Source organism: Leptidea sinapis, chromosome 36 (assembly GCF_905404315.1).
Source record: "Leptidea sinapis chromosome 36, ilLepSina1.1, whole genome shotgun sequence".
Lineage (NCBI taxonomy): Eukaryota > Metazoa > Arthropoda > Insecta > Lepidoptera > Pieridae > Leptidea > Leptidea sinapis.
In genome coordinates, this window is record NC_066300.1 from 5,751,849 (window position 1) to 5,772,730 (window position 20,882).

The 20,882-nt window shown below is 35.9% G+C and overlaps 1 protein-coding gene across 1 annotated transcript in view; it reads left to right on the forward strand.

Moving 5' to 3' along the window:
* Positions 1–20,882, forward strand: part of LOC126975575 (dystrophin, isoforms A/C/F/G/H) — a 657,038-nt gene that overhangs the window by 75,483 nt on the left and 560,673 nt on the right. Inside the window, exon 38 of the mRNA XM_050823519.1 lies at positions 13,635–13,742. Coding sequence (XP_050679476.1) covers positions 13,635–13,742 — 108 coding nt within the window. The remainder of the gene's footprint in view (positions 1–13,634; positions 13,743–20,882) is intronic.

Here is a 20,882-nt window from a genome sequence, read left to right on the forward strand (position 1 = left end):
TATTTGTTGTAATTCTGTTAAATAAATAAATCCTACTACCAAAGTACTTCGGATCCGAATAGTGCGGATGGATTTCGTTTCGGAACCATACACATAACCATAAAAAGTAAAGTAGTAGTTACGAGCATAATAATGTCGCACAATGAAAATGTAAATTTCAAGTGAATTTGGGAATAAGGTAAACGAAAGACAATATGTCTAATCGCGAATTTCGTATCGACCTTCGGATTCGAAACACTTTCGTAATGGGAAAATGTACGAAACTTTTTATTTCCATTTTGGTAATAGGGCTCCAGGCCCGGAAAAAACGTAGACTACTATCTCCGCTGAAACAGAGGCGCACAGTAGTGCATGCGCAGTCACCTACATATACCCCGCATCCTTACCGCGCTAACAGCTCTTCTGAACCCAAACTGGACGGGAATTTATGTCAGAATGTCTCAAGTACTAGCGATATGAATAAATCTAACGTCTCTGATAAATGTTGGTGTTAACCGATTTAATTAAAGTGATTTTCCGGGATGATACGACATGGGTACTTTTAAAAAAAGCGCCTATCTATATATTATATTCCTTAAAGGCTGGCAACGCTCCTGTGATGCCTCTGGTGTTGCAAGAGAATGTGGGCGACGGTGATCACTTAACACCAGGTGACCCGTACGCTCGTTTGTCCTCCTTTTCTATAAAAAAGCGTAGAAGGGGTTGGTAATTTAAACGCACATAATAAAATTGTTGTTTTTGTTTTTGGATACAGTTTTCGCTTAAAATTAATATAATCACTGACAAGATTATAATTATGTAAAATAACTAACATGGGCTATGATGCTTACAAATTTTCACATCATTTCAATTCTCTAATGGATATATTTTTTAATAAAACGCATGTTATTCAGTGACAATATACCATTATACCTTCTTCTGAAATGATTATTGAACTCTTCAGGCAGTGTTTGCTATTTATTATACATTACAAAAATAACATCACATCAAATTTTAATTAAGTGTGAAAGATTTAACTTGAAGTACCGTTGGAACATCGATACGGCCTCTTCACTTTTGGCTCGAGACCAGGACTCTATTTAATATAATTTGAAACGAACCGTGTATTACATAAAACAGACATTCCCCTAATCGAATCGTCGAGAGCACATTGACTATAAACGTGTATAGACACCGCAATACTTGAAAGTTTTTATAGTATTTGTTTACATATTGATAACGGATAACCGACAGGTAGAAGTAGTAATAGTGAGCCGTTCGCTTTCTCCTTTTCCTGAAACGATAAGAAGTGTTTCGGTAAAGTTCAAACCATCTTGATTTCGTAAGTGACTCACTGATGACCGTCAAAACCTATTGGATACTTCCTTTAAGACTGAAATTTATCATGTGGGCTATCGGAATATAGAAAATCGGAATATTCGTAAAGAAAACAAGACCTATGCCTAGTACGAAGCATAGAGCTTTAAGATTTAAGTATAGTTTATTTATAACAAAAGATAAACTTGACAAAAAATGGCGTGCGTACAAAGTACACATGTCGGAAGTGAAACTTCTTTGGAAAACTAATTTTTAAATCACGTTTATATCAATTATCCTAATCTGTTCTCTAAACCAAATGTTTTTTGTCAATATTAGAAATTATTACATGTTCTACTTACTCGCCTCGGTGGCCACGCGCTAAACCTGCACGATACAAAGCTAATGGGGAAGATGTTTTACGTTTTCGCGACCGTGCGCTGTACCTGTACGATATAACCCTAGTAGGGAAGTTGTTCTACTTACTAGCGGTGCCATGTGCTTAATGCTACGTTCGCCCTTTCTTACTCTGTCTCAATCTTCCTCTCCCTCTTCTTGGATAAAAACATCTCACATTTTCGTGACACTTTTTTTGGCACATATAGACACTGGATTTTAAAAATGATCCCAAATTCGTTCTCTGCAGCCTCGAGAACCTCTGATTCAATATCCATATTGTTAAAATCATAAATTTGAGCGGCGGCCATCTTGAATTTCAAAAATGATCCCAAATTCGTTCTCTGCACCATCGAGAACCTCGGATTTGATATCCATATTGATGAAGTCATAAATTTGCGTGGCGGCCATTTTGGATTTTAAAAATGATCCCAAATTCGTTCTCTGTACCCTCGAAAACCTCGGATTTGATATCCATATTGATGAAGTCATAAATTTGCGTGGCGGCCATTTTGGATTTTAAAAATGATCCCAAATTCGTTCTCTGTACCCTCGAAAACCTCGGATTCGATATCCATATTGATGAAGTCATAAATATGCGTGGCGGCCATCATGCATTTCAAAAATGATCCCAAATTCGTTCTCTGCACCCTCGAGAACCTCGGATCCGATATCCATATTGTTGAAATCATAAATTTGCGCGGCGGCCATCTTGGATTTAAAAAAACCTGCACGATGCAAGTCACTATCGACTTATTTTTTCGTTTCATCGAGTTTGAAATCACAACGATTCTAAAGAAGTTTCACTGCTAAAACGACTAGAAATTTTGGGTTATATATAGGTATTGAAAAGGATTTGGGTAAATGCTATCAAGAATCAGAACACACGAGTGTTACTGAAATATAGTCTACTCCATTAAAATATCACTATAGCTATGGTAACCCGGAATGGTGTAAAACACAATTTTGCACCTTATGCACTTGTATTAGAATCCAGATTGTTTTATTAACGCTACATTGTTTTGCTTGTGTTTTGAGTGTCAATGTCAGATCGTTGTTTCGTTACTGCGTTTCGGAAGCGATTGTTTGGTCTGCAGTTTGAAGCGAATCCGTTGTATACTTGCATTCTGTACATTATTGTTAAATGTATCTGTTCCCTGTATACTATAGGGATAATGAAATTTATACCTATGAGTAAAAATATATATTTATTTATCTGCCGGTACGATTCTATTTATGAGCAGAGATGATTATATTATAAAGTAAGTGATTTTCGTATTGATTAGATTAACGTATTTGCATAAAGTATAATTTGATCAAAATATAATACGAGAATTGTAACAATGGCTGAGATGGGCGTCAATGAACAAAACATTCAAATTCTAAAGGGATCTCACATAAAAAATGATCCCGAGGCAGTGTTGGAAAGACTCTGGAAGACTTTTGGCAATGTTAGATGTGGTCGTCTTGGAGAAGTGGGAGGCGGCCAAGAACTTCAGTAGATAGATGTAAGTGGGGCGCATACTACCACAACATGTTCTTAGAAAAACCAATAAACGCTGTACTATCCATAAATAATTTCTCAAATTCTTAAATTTTTATGCTATTTTAGGATGTGGTTAAGATATTAAAAATTACACGTGTATTGACGAAGCGATTGACTTCAAAATCAAAGAGAGATAGTTTTATTTAATAAATATACTGAAATCTCCAACGGCCTGTATCTCTCCTATTCGCACGGTTCAGAATCGCAGCCACAGCACTGCGTCACTAAATACGTTCAACGTGAAAATTTTTTCGGTTTTAATACTTTTATCATGAAATAACATTACACTCTCATGGCGTTATTCCGTGATAATAGCGATTGTTACCGCCTCCGAATATTGGGAATCTCAAAAGTCATGGTAAACATCCCGATATTAGTGATAAATGCAATGATGTTGTGTACATACTATGGAGAAATGACGTCGTATAAAAATCAAAGTCGAAATATGGAACATGCTAGAAATTACACAGTTGTTTAAAATATTCTTGGTAAATAAGCAACAATGTACAGTTGACACAAAACTAAGGAGAATAAAAAACTACGTTCCATACATACAAATAATAGTATTTTATTAATATTAAAGGTGAAGGTTTGCATAAGAGGTGTATTAAATAAAATTTTTAGTTATTTGATTTTTTTCAGTTTTTGAAGTCGGTTATTTTAAACGTAGTTTTTTATTTTTTACGTATAAGTGTCAGTTAATAATAATATATAACCAACCTGAATGAAAACTCCTAAAAAAAGCCGTACACAGAAAACAATTATGTCATCCAGGTAGACGAAAATTTTCATATAAGTGTTCATAAAATGAAAACTACTGGGCCAAACTATGTGAAATTGTTATGGGACAAATGGCATCTATTTCGCATCAAACACAAGAAGAATTACTTTAATCGGATCATAAATCTCAGAGTAAACGGTGTACATACATAAAAAAAATCGGGTTCGAATTGATAACCTCCTCCTTTTTGAAGTCTGTTAAAAATGTGCTTACATAAGTAAGTAAGCACACTTTTGCCGTTCCGCTATCAGACTGTAAATGAAATATCCTTCGGTATATGTGTAGAAAGTCATTGGATAAATGTATAAATAGTGCTATAAATAATTTGTTATGTTTTAAAAGTGATAACCCTCACTTCGAGGAGGACAAATTAAGTTTGAAAACAAAATTTTATGAACGATGCGGGACTCGAAACCACGACCTCTCGCGTTCCGTGCGAGTGCTCTTCCAACTGAGCTAACCGTACGAGTGACGTATCGTCATAAAATCTTGTATGCTTTGTTCAGCTCCCAGTTGGAAGAGCACTCGCACGGAACGCGAGAGGTCGTGGGTTCGAGTCCCGCATCGTTCATAAACTTTGATTTGTGTGGTATTAATATTATGTTTTATAGAATAAAATACTACAGTTGCAGTGCTAAAACAATTGATTTCCGACTAGTTGCTTCTCCGCAATTTATACCACGCGTGTTTTATAAAACAAAGTACAAATCATTGCGACGTAGTGACGCAGTAAATGTTAGTTATGTGGACAGGCTGTGTGCTCTGGCGATGTGCCAGCGCAAACGACAAGACAATGGTAACCTTACGTACAGAAGGAATTCCCTGATTTATAAAGGTCTGGAAAGCGTGTGCGCCATTGCAAATATAAATATTTTTGGTGAAATATCTCAGTGTTTAAAGAGTTTAGTAAAAAAATAAAAATAAAACCGTTGTGTTTTATTGCATACGTATTTCTCCGAATGTTGGATAGATTATGACTGAATCCTACTAATATTATAAATGTGAAAGTTTGTATGTCTGGATGTATGTTTGAACTTCTTTAACGCAAAATCTACTGAATAGATTTTGATGAAACTTTAGAATAATGTAGCTTATATACCAGAATAACAAGTAGGCTATAATTTATAAAACTATAGTGTGAATTACACGACTCTACAAAAAAATTTTCGTTCTTTGTCCTAAAGTTTATACTATTATTTTCCAGTTAGTTATGCACAAAAACGAAAAGAAAATACCTTTTTTCGGTATAAAGTTTGCTTTTGTGATAGTTATAATAATAATACTCATTTTTCAATTTTTTCATAAATTTTAATTGATTTTAATATTTTTAAAAAGACCGCGCGGTGAGAGTGGGGTATTAACGTTTACACTGTTCCGCTAGATGGCACCCGAGTGATAAACAACCATCAGGTGTTATTTACAAGCCCAGAATAACTTAAAATGTCGTCACGAAAGTGCAAATACGATGCTGATGCATTTTGTTTTATATGTGGTCAATTTATTAAAGTTCGAGACGTGAAATGTGAACTAAAGACATCTCACGTTCTCTCTGAAGCCTATGAAGCATATTTTGACTGTCCTGTACGGAATCAAGATAAGCCATGGGCTCCACATGTTGCTTGTAGTTATTGTAAAAGGTGTTTGGAAGGTAAGCAATTTTTATTTAATTAAGCGATGAATCCAAAATAATAGACATTAATTTTTATTTTTATATTTTTAGGTTGGTATCGAGGTCAGAAAAGGTCTATGAAATTTGTAATACCAAGGATTTGGCGAGAACCAAAAGACCATATTACTGACTGCTACTTTTGTATGGTGAATCCGAGTAAAAGACGTAGAGGTAAAAATGCAAAACCTATTGAATATCCTGACCTCGATCTTCTTTTGCTCCAATTGCTCACGACCTGACACGACCAGTACCTGAGCCACCAAAAAAATTATCGCAGAAAAGTGGCTCATCTTTTAGTTCTTATAAAAGTAATTCCGATAAGGAGTTTTTGCCTACACCTGAACAACCAAAACACTATCTCATTACTTCAGAAGATTTTAACGATCTAATTAGAGATTTAAATTTGCCAAAAAATAAAGCAGAGCTTCTAGGCTCTCGGTTAAAACAGTGGAATTTGCTTGATGATGTTAAGATCACGGATCAGCGGACTAGGCATGAAATGTTTGCAACGTTTTTCACGAAGACATCTTAAAGAAAATTATGAAAGTGTCAAAATTTTGCTTGAATCTGTAAAGTATCGTGAGTATAACTGGGAGCTGATTGGAGATTTTAAAATGGTGGGATTTTTAATGGGGCTACAGGGTGGATATACAAAGTATCTGTGTTATTTGTGCTTGTGGGATAGCAGAGCGGATTCTAAACACTATATTCAACGGTCATGGCCTGTAAGAACAGAATTGTGTGTCGGAAAACAGAACGTCAAATTTGAGCCGATTGTTGAAGCGGAAAAAGTGTTAATGCCGCCTTAAGTTAGGGTTGATGAAACAATTTGTTAAAAAACTGGATGAAACTTCAGAAGCTTTTGGATACTTAAAAAAATTTTTTCCGAAGTTATTGGAAGCAAAAGTTAAAGCTGGGGTTTTTGTTGGTCCGCAAATAAGACAGATTTTCGCCGATGGAAAATTTCCAACGTTGCTGAATCGTACTCAAAAAGCAAGTTGGAACAGTTTTAAAGCAGTAGTTTCTGGATTTTTAGGAAATAATACAGCTGAAAACTACGAAAAGTTGGTTGAGGATATGCTTACAAATTTTAAGGCCATGGGCTGCAGGATGTCATTAAAAGTACATATGCTGCATGCTCATTTGGATAAATTTAAAAACAATATGGGAGCCTATTCCGAAGAGCAAGGAGAACGTTTCCATCAGGACATCATGAATTTTGAACAACGCTATCAAGGCCAATACAATGAAAACATGATGGGCGACTATATATGGGGTTTATTGAGAGAAAGTAGCTATGAACATAAAAGAAAAAGTAAAAGTGTGCGCTTTTAAGTTATTTTCCACTTTTCTGTAAGCTAATTTGATAGTAAAACTTAATAAAAATAATAAACATTTTTATTTCAATAGTTTTATTTTCAATCAAAAATTAAAATCCGAGATTTTTAAAAATTTCGTTCAATCAGTCTTCTAAGCACAAAAGCAAAGTTTTTCATGCCATATATTTTTTTTCCGTCTAATTACGACCTAAACTACCGAAATTTAATGCTTTGCAATCAAAGTCAAATTTCATGTTGACCCGTGTTATACAAAATACAAAAGAAGTGTGATTGTTACTAAGGAATACAACTAGCGTCATCGTCAACTAGCAAGCAAAAGATCAATACAATTTATATGGCAAAACATCGTTTGCCGGGTCAGCTAGTTACTAATAAATAGTAATCAAATTGCCGTATTTTAAATCAACTTCGGAGTTCGTGTTTTGAATTTCAATTCGTGATCCCACGCTCATTGCAAACACCATACTTAATATTTTATATTTCAAGAGTGTTACTTACCTTTCTAGGATATTCAATGTATCAATGCCGTGTCTAGACACTGGCTGGCAATGCGTTGTTTAGTGTTATATACTAAATATATACGTATAATAAAAAATAACACTTGCTTTTTTTATGAAAATAAGGGAAGAGACGAGCAGGTCGTTCTGCTGATGGTAATTGATTCGCCCCGCCCATTACAATGCAGTGCCGCTAAGGATTCTTGAAATACCCCAAAAATTCTGAGCGGCTCTACAATAGCGCTCGTCACCTTGAGACATGAGATATTAAGTCTCATTTGCCCAGTAATTTCTAGCTTGCTGTGTGTTATACAAATAATACCGAAGCCAAAAAGTAGTTTGTAGAATTTTTAAAAGATGTTCAGCTCTAAATATGGTTATTCAACTGTATGTTAGCTAAAAGATCTGACTGCCTGAAAGATAGGATTATTAGATTATGATTATTTTATAGCAATAACTTTGTAGAACTTACAATGTGATTTTAAATCCCATAAAGGAAATATTGAAAGAGATTTTGCCGTTTTTCTCTCTCCATTTCTTTTAAAAGCAGTGGATGAGTATTTACTACATTTTGAAACAATAAATGACTTACGTATAAAACTTGCTGTTATCGTTGCTGTGATGACCAGGGCTAGATACAGTCAAGTGAACGTTACCACAGTATATATAGAAGGCTGATATAGTCGGCATTCAAATTATTGTATATTTGAAATTCTTCTAGATGTATTTTCGCTTCCAGATAGAGAAATACAACACGTATAGCATTTATATTTTTTTCATGCATATGAATTAAAAATGAGTCAACCTTTCTACTGCAACATAATAATATGCAGTTTTTAATGACACCTGTGAGCTAGTTTATGGCCCACAATGTCTCATGGCAAGTGTAAAAATAAATGGGAATATATTAGGTTGGTCTGCGCCATTACCGTGAACGGGATAAATCCTTTGATGTAGACGTACATTCGTCGACAAAACATAAATACAAAAAATACATATTTCAATAAATTAAATTATTAATCTTATTAAATTTATTCAACGACCAACTTAGTTAAGTAAGTAACCCTGACTGCTACGTCAGGGATCCTGGGTTCAATTCCTTGTAGGTGTAAACATCATCATATTAACATCAACATGATGTTAATACATACATATCGTTTTCTGACACCCATAGTTGATGGCAATGCCGAGTTTGAGGCTAGGTCTTTTGTGTGAAATTATGTCAGATATTATTATTAATCAGACTAAATATTGTTAGGAATGATCTAAATAAAAAAAAACTACCGATAAATACGCTCTCACAGTTGTTAATGTTTTTATATTTATATAGTATCCTAGCTTTGAACCCGCGACTTCGTCTGCGTTAAATGCATATCGCGTTCCCTTGCAAACTCTTATATGTAATGTTAAATAATAAGTCACCACACTGACGAAAACTCTGTGCCATACTTATTTAGTACCCCTGAAAACCCTTGCGCAAAATTTCATGTTGATCGGTTGAGTAGTTATGGTGTGAAAGCGTAAGCAAATAAATTCACATTTATATTATTAGCAAGGATCTAAGGATAAGGGACATCCAACTAAGGAGAATGCCTGGTTAGTGATCACAGCTAACCAAGCATGGTTAAAAGAGCACTTTTCAACATCAAAGGAATGAGAGGAGCGTTCCCGGTCTATAAGTTATGCGTTATATATTGGGACTAGCTGAAAAATACTGTTTATAGGAATTTGCCAATAATATTTCAAAACATCAAGAAATATTTCGTATAAAATGCTCCCTGTTGTAACAATGAAATTGTTTCACAGCGGAACTATCAAACCATGCGTCACTAAATTCTCTAATCTACGAACCCTACGAACTACGAAGTAATCCCCATTAAAATCCGTTCATTAGTTTAGGATTCCATCGCGGACAAACAACGTGTCACGTAATTTATATATATATTAAGATTATACAAAAGTTCTTATTTACAAAAATTTTATATTTAAAAAAATATATTGTTTGTGTATTTGACTGTACTTGGAAATTACGTCTTTTTATATTCGTACTGTCTTCAATCTTATTATACTTTCTGTGAACTTACAAATAAGGACTAGACGAGGCGGTGTAAATTAGCTGCGCAGAATGTTAGATTCTGAATCAAATTACTTTATTTCAGGCGCCATATTGAAAGAGCGCTTGGGTCAGACTAAGCTATGAGCTAAGTTCGTGATTAGGTTACTGAGAATTTTCTAACGGAGCTTTGTCATTTATTGAAATAGAATTGCGACATGAATTGAGTCGAATTGGGCTCGAAATGCAGTTGGACTATTAGAACATGAGATTAACAACTTATTCTCTTAGCAATTTTGTTATAGGTGATTTTAAAATCTTGAATCTTCATCTCATGTGAGGTTTCTGTTTGTTGGTATATATAATTACCAGCTCTAAGCTCATTCATGATTTTTACCCTCAAGCAAATTCACAATGTGGAGTGCAAATTCGAAATGTTCAGTCTTTATATTGTAGTACCTACAAAAATTATTCGAGTATTACTATTACGAGGCTACTGTCTCAAATTCAAATTCAAATTCAAATATTTTTATTCAAAATAGGATGTGACATCACTTATTGAAAGTCAAAAAACTACCACCCATTCCAAATGAATGCCTCAGGCCTGAGAAGAATGAGGCGCAACAAACTCAGCGTTTTTTTTTTTTCATTAAAAATATGTTTTACAATTAAAGTAACATTTACAAAATAAGAAAGTAACATTGTACAATTAAACTTATTATTTAATAGATAGTAGAGGCTACTCTATACATAGGTATATTATATATCTAATGCTACGTTTAAATCTTATGAAACTTTGGGTTGATGGGAATATTGTCATTTAAGAAAGTCGATTAGGTAGAAGTCGAATAGTGAATGTTAATAGATTGCCGATTGTAATTCGAATGCAAATTGTTCTCGATGGTTCGGAAGTCACAAGTCGCCGGCGGAAGTAGCCGCCTCTCGTAGACCTGATGCACGTTTTTACTACGGAAAATGGCCCCTGAGGGAAATTTGCTTAGTTTGTATGAAGTTTGTTATCGCTGTGTAGGGTGGCTGTTGAAAACTGTTTATGGCTGACTGGCGAAAGCAAACAGAACGCTTGCTAAGACTTCATTGACGTATGTAGTAATACCTTTACTGTAAAATTTTATTAACCCTTCAACACCCATATATTGATTTTGTAACTTGTTCATGTACGGGTTAATTTATAATTTATATAGCATTACTCTTGTTTGAGCGTTGTTTTCAAGAAGAAATGTGTTTATATTTAAAAAAAAAGTCTGGAAAATCCTTGTTTTGTGATCGTGTTTCATTAAAGAGTATGGGTAACGGGGATCAATAAACTTTTGACATTTAAAAGTGTAATTTCCTTGACCTAAACGCATAAAGTGATTTTGATTTGATTTGATCACATAGCTTCACGTTCCCGAATGCTCATTAACCCTTCTATAATTATAATTATATTCACTCTTAAATGCCCTTATATAGTATTATGATCATATAAAAAGTCGCAATGTGAAGGGTTAATCGTTTTTTCGTTCTACCAATGAAAGAGGCCAAAATATTAGTAAAGGAAATGTAAAATAACCCGTTCCATCGACTCATAAGTCCCTCTTTGCAAACACTGTGTGTGCTGATAAGCAGATTTTGTTTGTATAGAATGCACAAAACGGAGTCTGTATTTATTTAGAAAAGGGGACATTGTGTAAGTTTTACCAATGGGAGGCTCCTTTGCACAGGATGCCGGCTAAAATATGGGTACCACAACGGCGCCTATTTCTGCCTTGAAGCAGTAATGTGTAAGCATTATTGTGTTTCGGTCTGAAGGGCGCCGTAGCTAGTGAAATGTCTGGGCAAATGATTTACAATTGTAGTGTCGCTCAGAACTTTTGGGTTGGGTTTTCAAAAATCCTGAGCGGCACTGAACGTCCTGCTCGTCTCGTCCCTAATTTTCATAAAAAAACAAGTTGTTCCTAAATGTACATCACAAAGAGTAACTTGATAATTATGATCCGTAACTCTAATAGACAGGGTTGTATCAAAACATATTATCAAATGACTGGAAACTAATGTGAATAAATTAATTGGAGTTTTAAAAATGGGTAAAGTTTCACAAGAAGATAACTTTAAAAAGCATAAATTTTACTGGGGTTTTTTGACCGACAAAAATACACATAATTCGGTCGAACTCAACGTTTCCGAAATACAAGTGTAAGTATAGTATGTGTAAACAAAATCAGTATGCGAAGTATGCTATTCGAAAAGTATACTTTTTCGTCAAATATTTTCTTAACCGAAGCAGTAAGAGTTAGGGTAAAAGATTGACAAGATTCACTGAAATCATGAAAAGATGTGGAATATTTGAGATTGTGTTTAACTCTCCAATGGTAAAGTTAAACCCAAGTATTATTGCATGAATGAATATCCCCAGTCGTGTGCGATGCAATAATACGAGCAACAGACTATTTTTGAATCCAGGATTATTTCTGTCGTATGTTTGTACCCGGGTGACGACGTTACGGCGTATCTCTGAAGGTATCTGCAAGCCATTCGCGACCTTATCTCTAGTGTCTAGTGTTAGTCTCCCTTGCGTTACTTCCGTGAGTGTTTGCTTGCTTGGATAGTGTTTTTTTCGTGCGATCAATTTGGTACATGAAAGTTTTGGTGTGGATTGATTAAAATTTCGTTGTACTTTATGTAAGTGGCTATATATGTTTTGTTGATTATAATTTTACTATATTACTCCTTAAAACGACTCTTAATCAATAATTTTCCTACAAATATATTATATTTTTTAAATATTGCACTCCTATACCTAATGGAATAAACATTCTATAGCAACTCGTAATACTCCTTATCCATATCAAGTAACGTAAGAGTACTTAAAGTAAAATTTACATACGTATGCCATATTTTTTTTTGAAGTTTATGATACACCTATATTGTTCCTTTATTGTTTTATCATGATTTTTTTATGAGTAGGACGTTCAGCTGATGGTTATTGATACGCTCTACCAATTACAATGCAGTGCCGCTCAGGATTCTTGAAAATCCCAAAAATTCTGAGCGGCACTACAATTGCGCTCGTGACCTTGAGACTTAAGATATAAAGTCTCATTTGCCCAGTAATTTCACTAGCTACGGCGCCCTTCAGACCAAAACACAGTAATGTTTACAAATTACTGCTTCACGGCAGAAATTATCATTAAATTAGCATTTATCACGGGGAGTGTTCCGAAGAGCTGTTTAACCTGATTCCTGCCGCCGAATTCCACCGATTTTCAAGGAGCTTTCTTCCACGTACTACAAAGCTGTGGAATGAGCTTCCTTGTGCGGTGTTTCAGGGACGATACGACATGGGTACCTTCAAAAAAAGCGCGTACACCTTCCTTAAAGGCCGGCAACGCTCCTGTGATTCCTCTGGTGTTGCAAGAGATTGTGGGCAGCGGTGATCACTTCACAACAGGTGACCCGTACGCTCGTTTGTCCTCCTATTCTATATAAAAAAAAAAAGGAAATAGGCGCCGTTGTGGTACCCGTACCTCGGCATCCTGTGCAAAGGAGCCTCCGACTGGTGAATTATATTGATATGATATTATTACTTTGTGTTTTATGTTACTAGAAACATGAGTCGTTTCTGTTTAGTTTCCGTTTTTCTACTATTTACCAATTTAGTGGTATATTTACTATCTCAGTTGGTCCGAAAGGATATTAATAAGACTGACTGTATTTGTTGAACAAAATATACAAATCTAATTTGAAAATAATATTGTAATGAAAAAAATGCTACGTACAACAGCAGTTTTCATCGATGATATAATTACACGCTATTTATTAGCTTCACCTGTATGTATGTATGTATGTTTGTTTGTTTGTAACCGACTCATTTGGACGCGATTTTGACCCACTTTAAGGGCCAGATTTCGTTCAAACTTCGTAGATTTATCGAGGACCGACGACAATACATTAATTTGATAATGTTATTCCATTTTTCAATTTGCATAATAAGATTTTTGTTTATTTATACAAAAAGTAAAAAGTTAAAACTCATGTTAACATAACATTTTCTCTCAGGCTCGCGAAGAGGAGTTGAGTGCTAGTGCAAGAGACGCGGAAGAGCTGCTTCGTGGCCAGACAAAGAACGCCGACTACATCAAGAACATACGCGACGAGCTGCAACAGGTTTATTATATTTGCTGTACTTGCCATATCATTAATAAGGGTCTATCTATAAATTAGGTGACACGTTAAGGGGGCGAGGAAGGTCGCCCATGCGATGGACCGACCAAGTTAAGCCTACTGTGGGCGGTCCATTGAAAGAGTGTACCAGGCTGTCGGCCAACAGGGAAAAGTGGCGAATTCTCGTGGGGTGAATCACATCTGCCCAAAAGATGACACTTTGTGATGACCATGACCGCTCTGCCAAGAGTGTCACGAAGAAGATGAAGTTGAGGGGACTCGGAGGGAGCGGGTCGATGATGCGTGACATTGTGACTTTTTTTTTTTTATGTTTAGTTAATTTTCATGCGTTTGATTTTATGTTGATGTTATTTAAGAAGATTTTGTTAGAAAATGAAAATAGAAGATACTAACAATCACAGGTTTTTCACACTTTGTAGCATATCAATGTTTGATAAATTAACAAAAACATCAAATAAATAAAATTCCAGTCGCACGTAGTGGCAGATTATGCAAAGACTGCTTCGCGTGTTTGTAATATGGTTCAAGTAACAGCGCTACATAAATCATTGGGCGGGAGTAATGAAGATCGTGGTTTTGTGGGCGCATATGTTGGCACCGTAAAATTGGCCGATAAATTCGCTCGGACCTGAGCGATGTTTGGAAATATTATACAGTATTCATGAAATCGTTATATTGATTGCTAAGTAAGCAGAGAATATGCTAAGCTTGGTGCAAATTTATCAGTAAAATCTCTTGGGAAAAACATTATAAATCAAAATAATTTCATTTATTGTGATTTGCAATTTAGTAATTTATTGCACACCTCTTATAAATATAAATAGTTAAATTATAATTGTTATCTCATTCGTAAATGCTAATGTAAATTCGTAATGCATATATTTCGTAAACCATAAATGAGAAATGAATAACAAAATATCTATACCCATATTATAAATGCGAAAGGTTCCACCTAAACCTTCGCACGCCACAAGTTAGGATATCATCCCCACCATCTGGCTGTGTGGCGGTCCTCCACAGTGCGGTTTTTGTCAAGGAGCTTTCTTCCTCGTACTACGAAGCTGTGGAATGAGGTTCCTTGTGCGGTGTTTCCGGGACGATACGACATGGGTACCTTCAAAAAAAGCGCGTACACCTTCCTTAAAGGCCGGCAACGCTCTTGTGATTCCTCTGGTGTTGCAAGAGAATGTGGGCAGCGGTGATCACTTAACACCAGGTGACCCGTAGGCTCGTTTGTCCTCCTATTCCATAAAAAAAATGGTGTGTCTGTTTTTCTGTTACTCTTTAACGGATAAAGTTTATAGGGATTTAGTCGGACGACTAAATTTTATTTCGATATTATGATTTTTCATTGGCAAGCGATATAACCGAATGTAAATTTATGATCCAACAGTATTTTTATAAGGGTAAATTTTGAGCATACAAATTGTAGATTTTTTAAGTCAACAAGGAAATCGAATCAGAAATCATTTATTCATTTTGGTCAAAAGTCAAATGACACGAATATGAGAACTATATTGTTACGTTGAGGACTTTTAAGGGAAAGCTCCAAAGTTTAAAAAGTACATTGGTTGCGTCAAGCAACCTACCTACTTGTTATATTGTATTTAAGAAAAAAAGCAGAGTTTGTGATGACTGGGTTATTATTAATATTATATAATTGATATACTCGAACTGGGGTAGGTATTGCGGTAGAGAGATAATATTCAAATATTACCTTTCTTTGTTAAATTTGAAACTTTGTCAAAGCGATGAGAAATACTCGAAAAGATTATAAATTGAGCTAAGGACTCGGTCGGCTTTAGCATAATACAATTTCAAGACGCAATGCGCTTGCCAAGATCACCGGAGTAGGTTAGATGACAGCAGCGCAAGACCGATCGTCATAAGGGACGAGACGAGCAGGACGTTGAGCTGATGGTGATTGATACGCCCTACCCTACAATGCAGTGCCGCTCGGGATTCTTGAAATACCCAAAAATTCTGAGCGACACTACATTTGCGCTCGTCACTTTAAGACAAGATGTTAAGTCTCGTTTGCCCAGTAATTTCACTAGCTACGGCGCCCTTCAGACCGAAACACAGTAATGTTTACACATTACTGCTTCACGGCAGAAATAGGCGCCGTTATGGTACCCATAATCTAGCCGGTTTCCTGTGCGAAGGAGCCTCCCACTGGTAAACTTTGTTGAATAATTGAGTTAAGGGATTAGTTAGTATCGGCAGAGCTAGTTTTAAACTTGATGTAGTCTGAACCGGGACTTTTGTCTGTTTTTAGATTTTTTAAGGCGCTTTCTACTACACTTACTTCGATTTACGTTATTTCCTTCGAATTACATTCTGATTTCGTAATAAAGTAGTATCTACTATTACTGAAAATTTGGTTGTCGTTGGTGCTGTTTAAGTCTCTGTAAAATTTGGCCGCTACTTTGATAATATCGCTACGGTTGTGTGTTGTTTTATTGTTTTGTTCCATCTATTCACTTTTTACAAGTTGTATGTTCATTGTATGCTTTTTTTGTGCTTCCGGTCAAAAATAATACGTTTTGTTATTCAGATACGATCCTGAAAATGTAGCTGCAAGACTACACGTGACCCTATACTCGATAAGTGGAGCCAAATCTCAGTGAATTTATTTATTTAGGTACCATACTGTTTTATGTTCGTCATGAAAACAATTCAGTCAACCAACTGTAATGACCACAACATTAACGTATACCACCGCTACTGGAAACTACTGATTTATATGTTCCTAATGTAGTATCAGAAAGCAATTGCCCTTTAATATCTACGTTTTATTTGTAATAAAAGGGATGTGGCAATATTCCAAGTAGTTATATTTTTTTTATGATAATAAGGGATGAGACGAGCAGGACCTTCGGCTGATGGTAATTGATACACCCTGCCCATTGCAATGCATTACTGCTCAGGATACTTTAAAAACTCTAAAATTTTGAGCGGCATTACAATTTCACTCGTCACCCTGACATAAGATGTTAAGTCTCATTTGCCCGGTATTTTTTATATGAATATAAGCTAATTAAGCCCCTAAAATCATAATTTATTATTACCTTAATGTATAATGTTCTCCCATTACTTTAATAGTTAGCAACTCATGTTTAAGCTCTTCCTATATATCAGTGAAGTCTTCCTGATTCGCAACAGCTCTGGTGAACGCATTGAGACCGCTTTAAGTTCGCTAAGTGCCCGTAAATTTAAGTTTAAGAGCGATAATGTGAGTTATTTTGAGTAAAGTTAGCGGTTGCTCGAAGACGTTACTTTATGATATGGCGGTGAATGTATTCAAACCATAGGTACCTTATGTATAGGTTTATCAAAAATGCAAAAAGAAGAATACTTCAGGCCGTCAAAGTGCCATTCAGATTTTATTTTCGTAGAGATATGAAGTCTCACTTGTACCGCATTTGTTTCCGAAGCAGTAGTAGTACCTAGTATATTAGAAATGACATCAAAAAGGAAATAAATGAATCAAGTTTGAGAAAATAAATGCCCTTTTTTAACTCTTTATATTTTGGGTCGTGTTCGTAGATCTTGCTTTGGAAATTACGAGATCTATGAATGAGGACGACAATTAGCATGAGGAGTAACCCTGCGAATCGTCCAGCGTTCTTATGTCATATGTCTTTTCTTCATCTTATTCTGTATTACATTTTACGTAAGTATAATTGGATGACACAAATTAAATTAAGAATCAAAATTTATGAACAATGCGGGACTCGAACCCGCGACCTCCATGCGAGCGCTCTTACGCTGTGCCAAACGTTCGAGTGACTTAAATTTCATTAATCTTGATATGTCTTTGTTCAACTCTCAAGTTGTGGCTTCATCTACAGGATCTACTTTACAGTTGATAACCTGCTCAACCCCAATATTTGCATATTAAGAGATAGACTTGAGATGTCGCTCTTTCAAATGTAAACAATCTTTTATTTTTAAGGATCCCACATCCTTCATGTTGTTGTTTTCAAATTTAATTTGTGTTATTAAGCCAAGAAGTGAGGGTTTTTAATTTTAAAAATTATAATTGTTAATAATTGGATGGATGTACATGTATGTAGAAAATTTGTTAAACATTTTATATTTTCACGATGAAATCTACTGTATTTAGGCACACGAGCCCGTATACGAGTGAGCTTTAAAGCTCTAATATGTTCTAAAACATTTTATGTATTTCAATCACGTAGGCGCTCAGTGTAAAATTTAAAAGGAATAGCTTAAATGCACATGTTTTATAAATAATATGTTTTGATATTATGTTTACCAACGGTTGGGAAGTGTTTTTTTTTCTATATCAAGAAAAGGCAATGGGTTTCTTGCCAGTTTTTTTCATTAAAGCTGAACTTATTCGAAGTGATGTTATCCCTTACATTAATAAGTTTCATTATGACCTAATTAAAAACATGATTACTGGTAAGTTTTTTGTAGTGTATTGAGCACTGCTGGTTACATGAGTGCCTGGCGATATAGACGGTGATAGATGTCAAAATGCAAAAGTTCCATCCAAACTCTAGGAACGCAAAAGCTCTAAGCGATTAACTCTAATGGATAATTTAGTGGTACCTTAAATTCTGAGTGGGTTTCAGGTCGACTAATCTGGAGTAATTTTCACCGGTGACCATGTGGCGTATTACAAGGTACGCACTGTTCAAAGTAGAGTTTTTTTTTAATGAAAATAAGGGACGAGACGAGCAGGACGTACAGCTGATGGTAATGGATACGCCCTGCCCATTACAATGCAGTGCCGCCCAGGATTCTTGAAAAATCCCAAAAAGTCTGAGTACAACTACAACTGCGCTCGTTACCTTGAGACATAAGATGTTGGGTCTCATTTGCCCAGTAATTTCACTAGATACGGCGCCCTTCAGACCGAAACACAGTAATGCTAACACATTACTGCTTCACGGCAGAAATAGGCGCCGTTGTGGTACCCAAAATCTGGCCGGAATCCTGTGCAAAGGAGCCTCCCACTCCAGAGTGTGTGTATATTCGTATAAAAAAATTTAGAGTTATTGAGTACAGGTCGGAGGTGTTTTGTAATTTCATAAATTATAGTTGTAATTTCAGCAAACAGGTGTAAATGGACTAGAGTTAAAGTTAAACACGGACAAAATTGAATAGCGAACGTTGGCGATGTATAAATCAAAGCACAGTCTAGACCGAGTAGAATGTGAGCTCAGACCAAGATAGAACAATAGACGGAGCGAGGCACGCAGTACATAACAATTAATCTTAAATATATATCTTGATATATCACAAAACTAACTAATGTCTAATGTTTCTGCCTAATTTACGATGTTCGAAACATAAAAAAAAAAATCTGGCTTTCATTCTATGGGCGCATTATATTCTTACGTACATCCCCTACGTAAGAAAAAACACCAATCAACTAACATGTTAACTCCAAGCACATACAGAAAAATATCATATCAGATTATATCTTATGATAGACCAGTATTGACAGAGTGGGAGACCTGTTTCGCTCGGCACAAGACAGCGTGAAATTCGCTAAGCTGACGGTCAGGACAACTTGTACTGAAAAGGCACCTGAAAGAGGGGTTACACCGACTAACATTGATACTAGTATAAAATTGACAATCGTTCTTTTGTACGTGTAATGTCAAATATACTCTTCACGAACAAATACATAAAAGTCGATTAAAGTTTTAAATTTTTCGCAGAGGCTAGGCTGACATAAAAGAATGGTTCTGTGTGAATGAGAAAGCACGCCTCCATATCAAATTAGGGTGACCCTATAGTAACAGAACTCTGTCTAAATAAATGTATACACTGCGAGACATAATCGCTACGCTATGCGGCGTTAAACCTCAATCATTATACGGGCTACGGGTTACCGACTTCAGCTAATAGGTAGTGATGTTCGTATGTACCATATATATCATCCTTGTACTTTTACACTATATATTTGTAAATTGAAATAGTTGGCGAATTATTGTGATTTCTTTCGGCCAATTTCTATATTCAATTGAAATTCTATATTATAGAGCCTTGCTTCATAACGATTATCCCCAGAAGATTCGATTTTGAGCTTTAACCACATAAAATTCCATTTCTGGTATCTACGCTCTTCGACAATACTCCGCTTAATGCCCCGCCTAGTATCGGAATACGGTTTCTCGGAATCTCGATACAAAAAATTATGTGTTATAAATTTAATGAATTTTTACTTAAGTGGCTTTTTAAACAGACTATTGTAGCAGCAACTGTCAGTAGAGACTATAATAGCGTTTCCTTTAGTCTCTATTCTGGTACGGAACCGTCTGCTGTTTGTCGAGCCCTTGGAATCCATCGTGTGCGATTAATACTTGAACTTGACCAGTTTCCCATTTTTTTTTGCGCCCAAACAAGGGAAAGGGCTACCCTCCGGGATAACGACGGGAGGGAGGTGGTGAATGCTCATGCATACCAACGCAGCCTAAGTCTGCGTTGGTTATGTGGGACTCACGTGAAAACCTAGGTGCCTACCCACTAAACACCACCTGCAGGCTTTGGGCAGGTGCCCTCTAAGCCTACATCGATGGCGACCTTCTCTTTGGGGAGAGAGGCGCAAGTGGCACTCCCTATGGAGTTTCCGCTGGGATAGTTTCTTAATGTACTGTAAGTTTAATACAGGAGGATCGCAAGATAACATTCGAAATATAAATTCACTTTATCATGGCTACGTTTATTGCAAAAGGTCAAAAAGCCCGCAGCCATAAATGACAAGGCACACGGAGCGAGACGGGATCGTAAATGCGATGTTAGCGCTAATGTCGCTCCGAGTTGTTTGTTAATTAGACAGGCCGTCCCTCGTTAGGGGCTGGTCAGATGGTTAGCTGGTCGACCGGCGGACTCGCGCCCTGATTAATTACTGTGCTGCCCGCCCGTGTCGTCTATTACGCGGGAGAGGATTACGATTGAAGCGACGTGGTGACTAGGATGTGGTTACAGTTATTAGTGTCCATACATATATATATCGATAAATAAAGATATAACCTAACTTTATCGATAAATACTCAACCAAATTTTTTTAAGTCAACACCACGCAAAAAGTAGCTTTAGCTACTGATGAAATTGATATTGTTACGTGTAAACCTTAGGGTT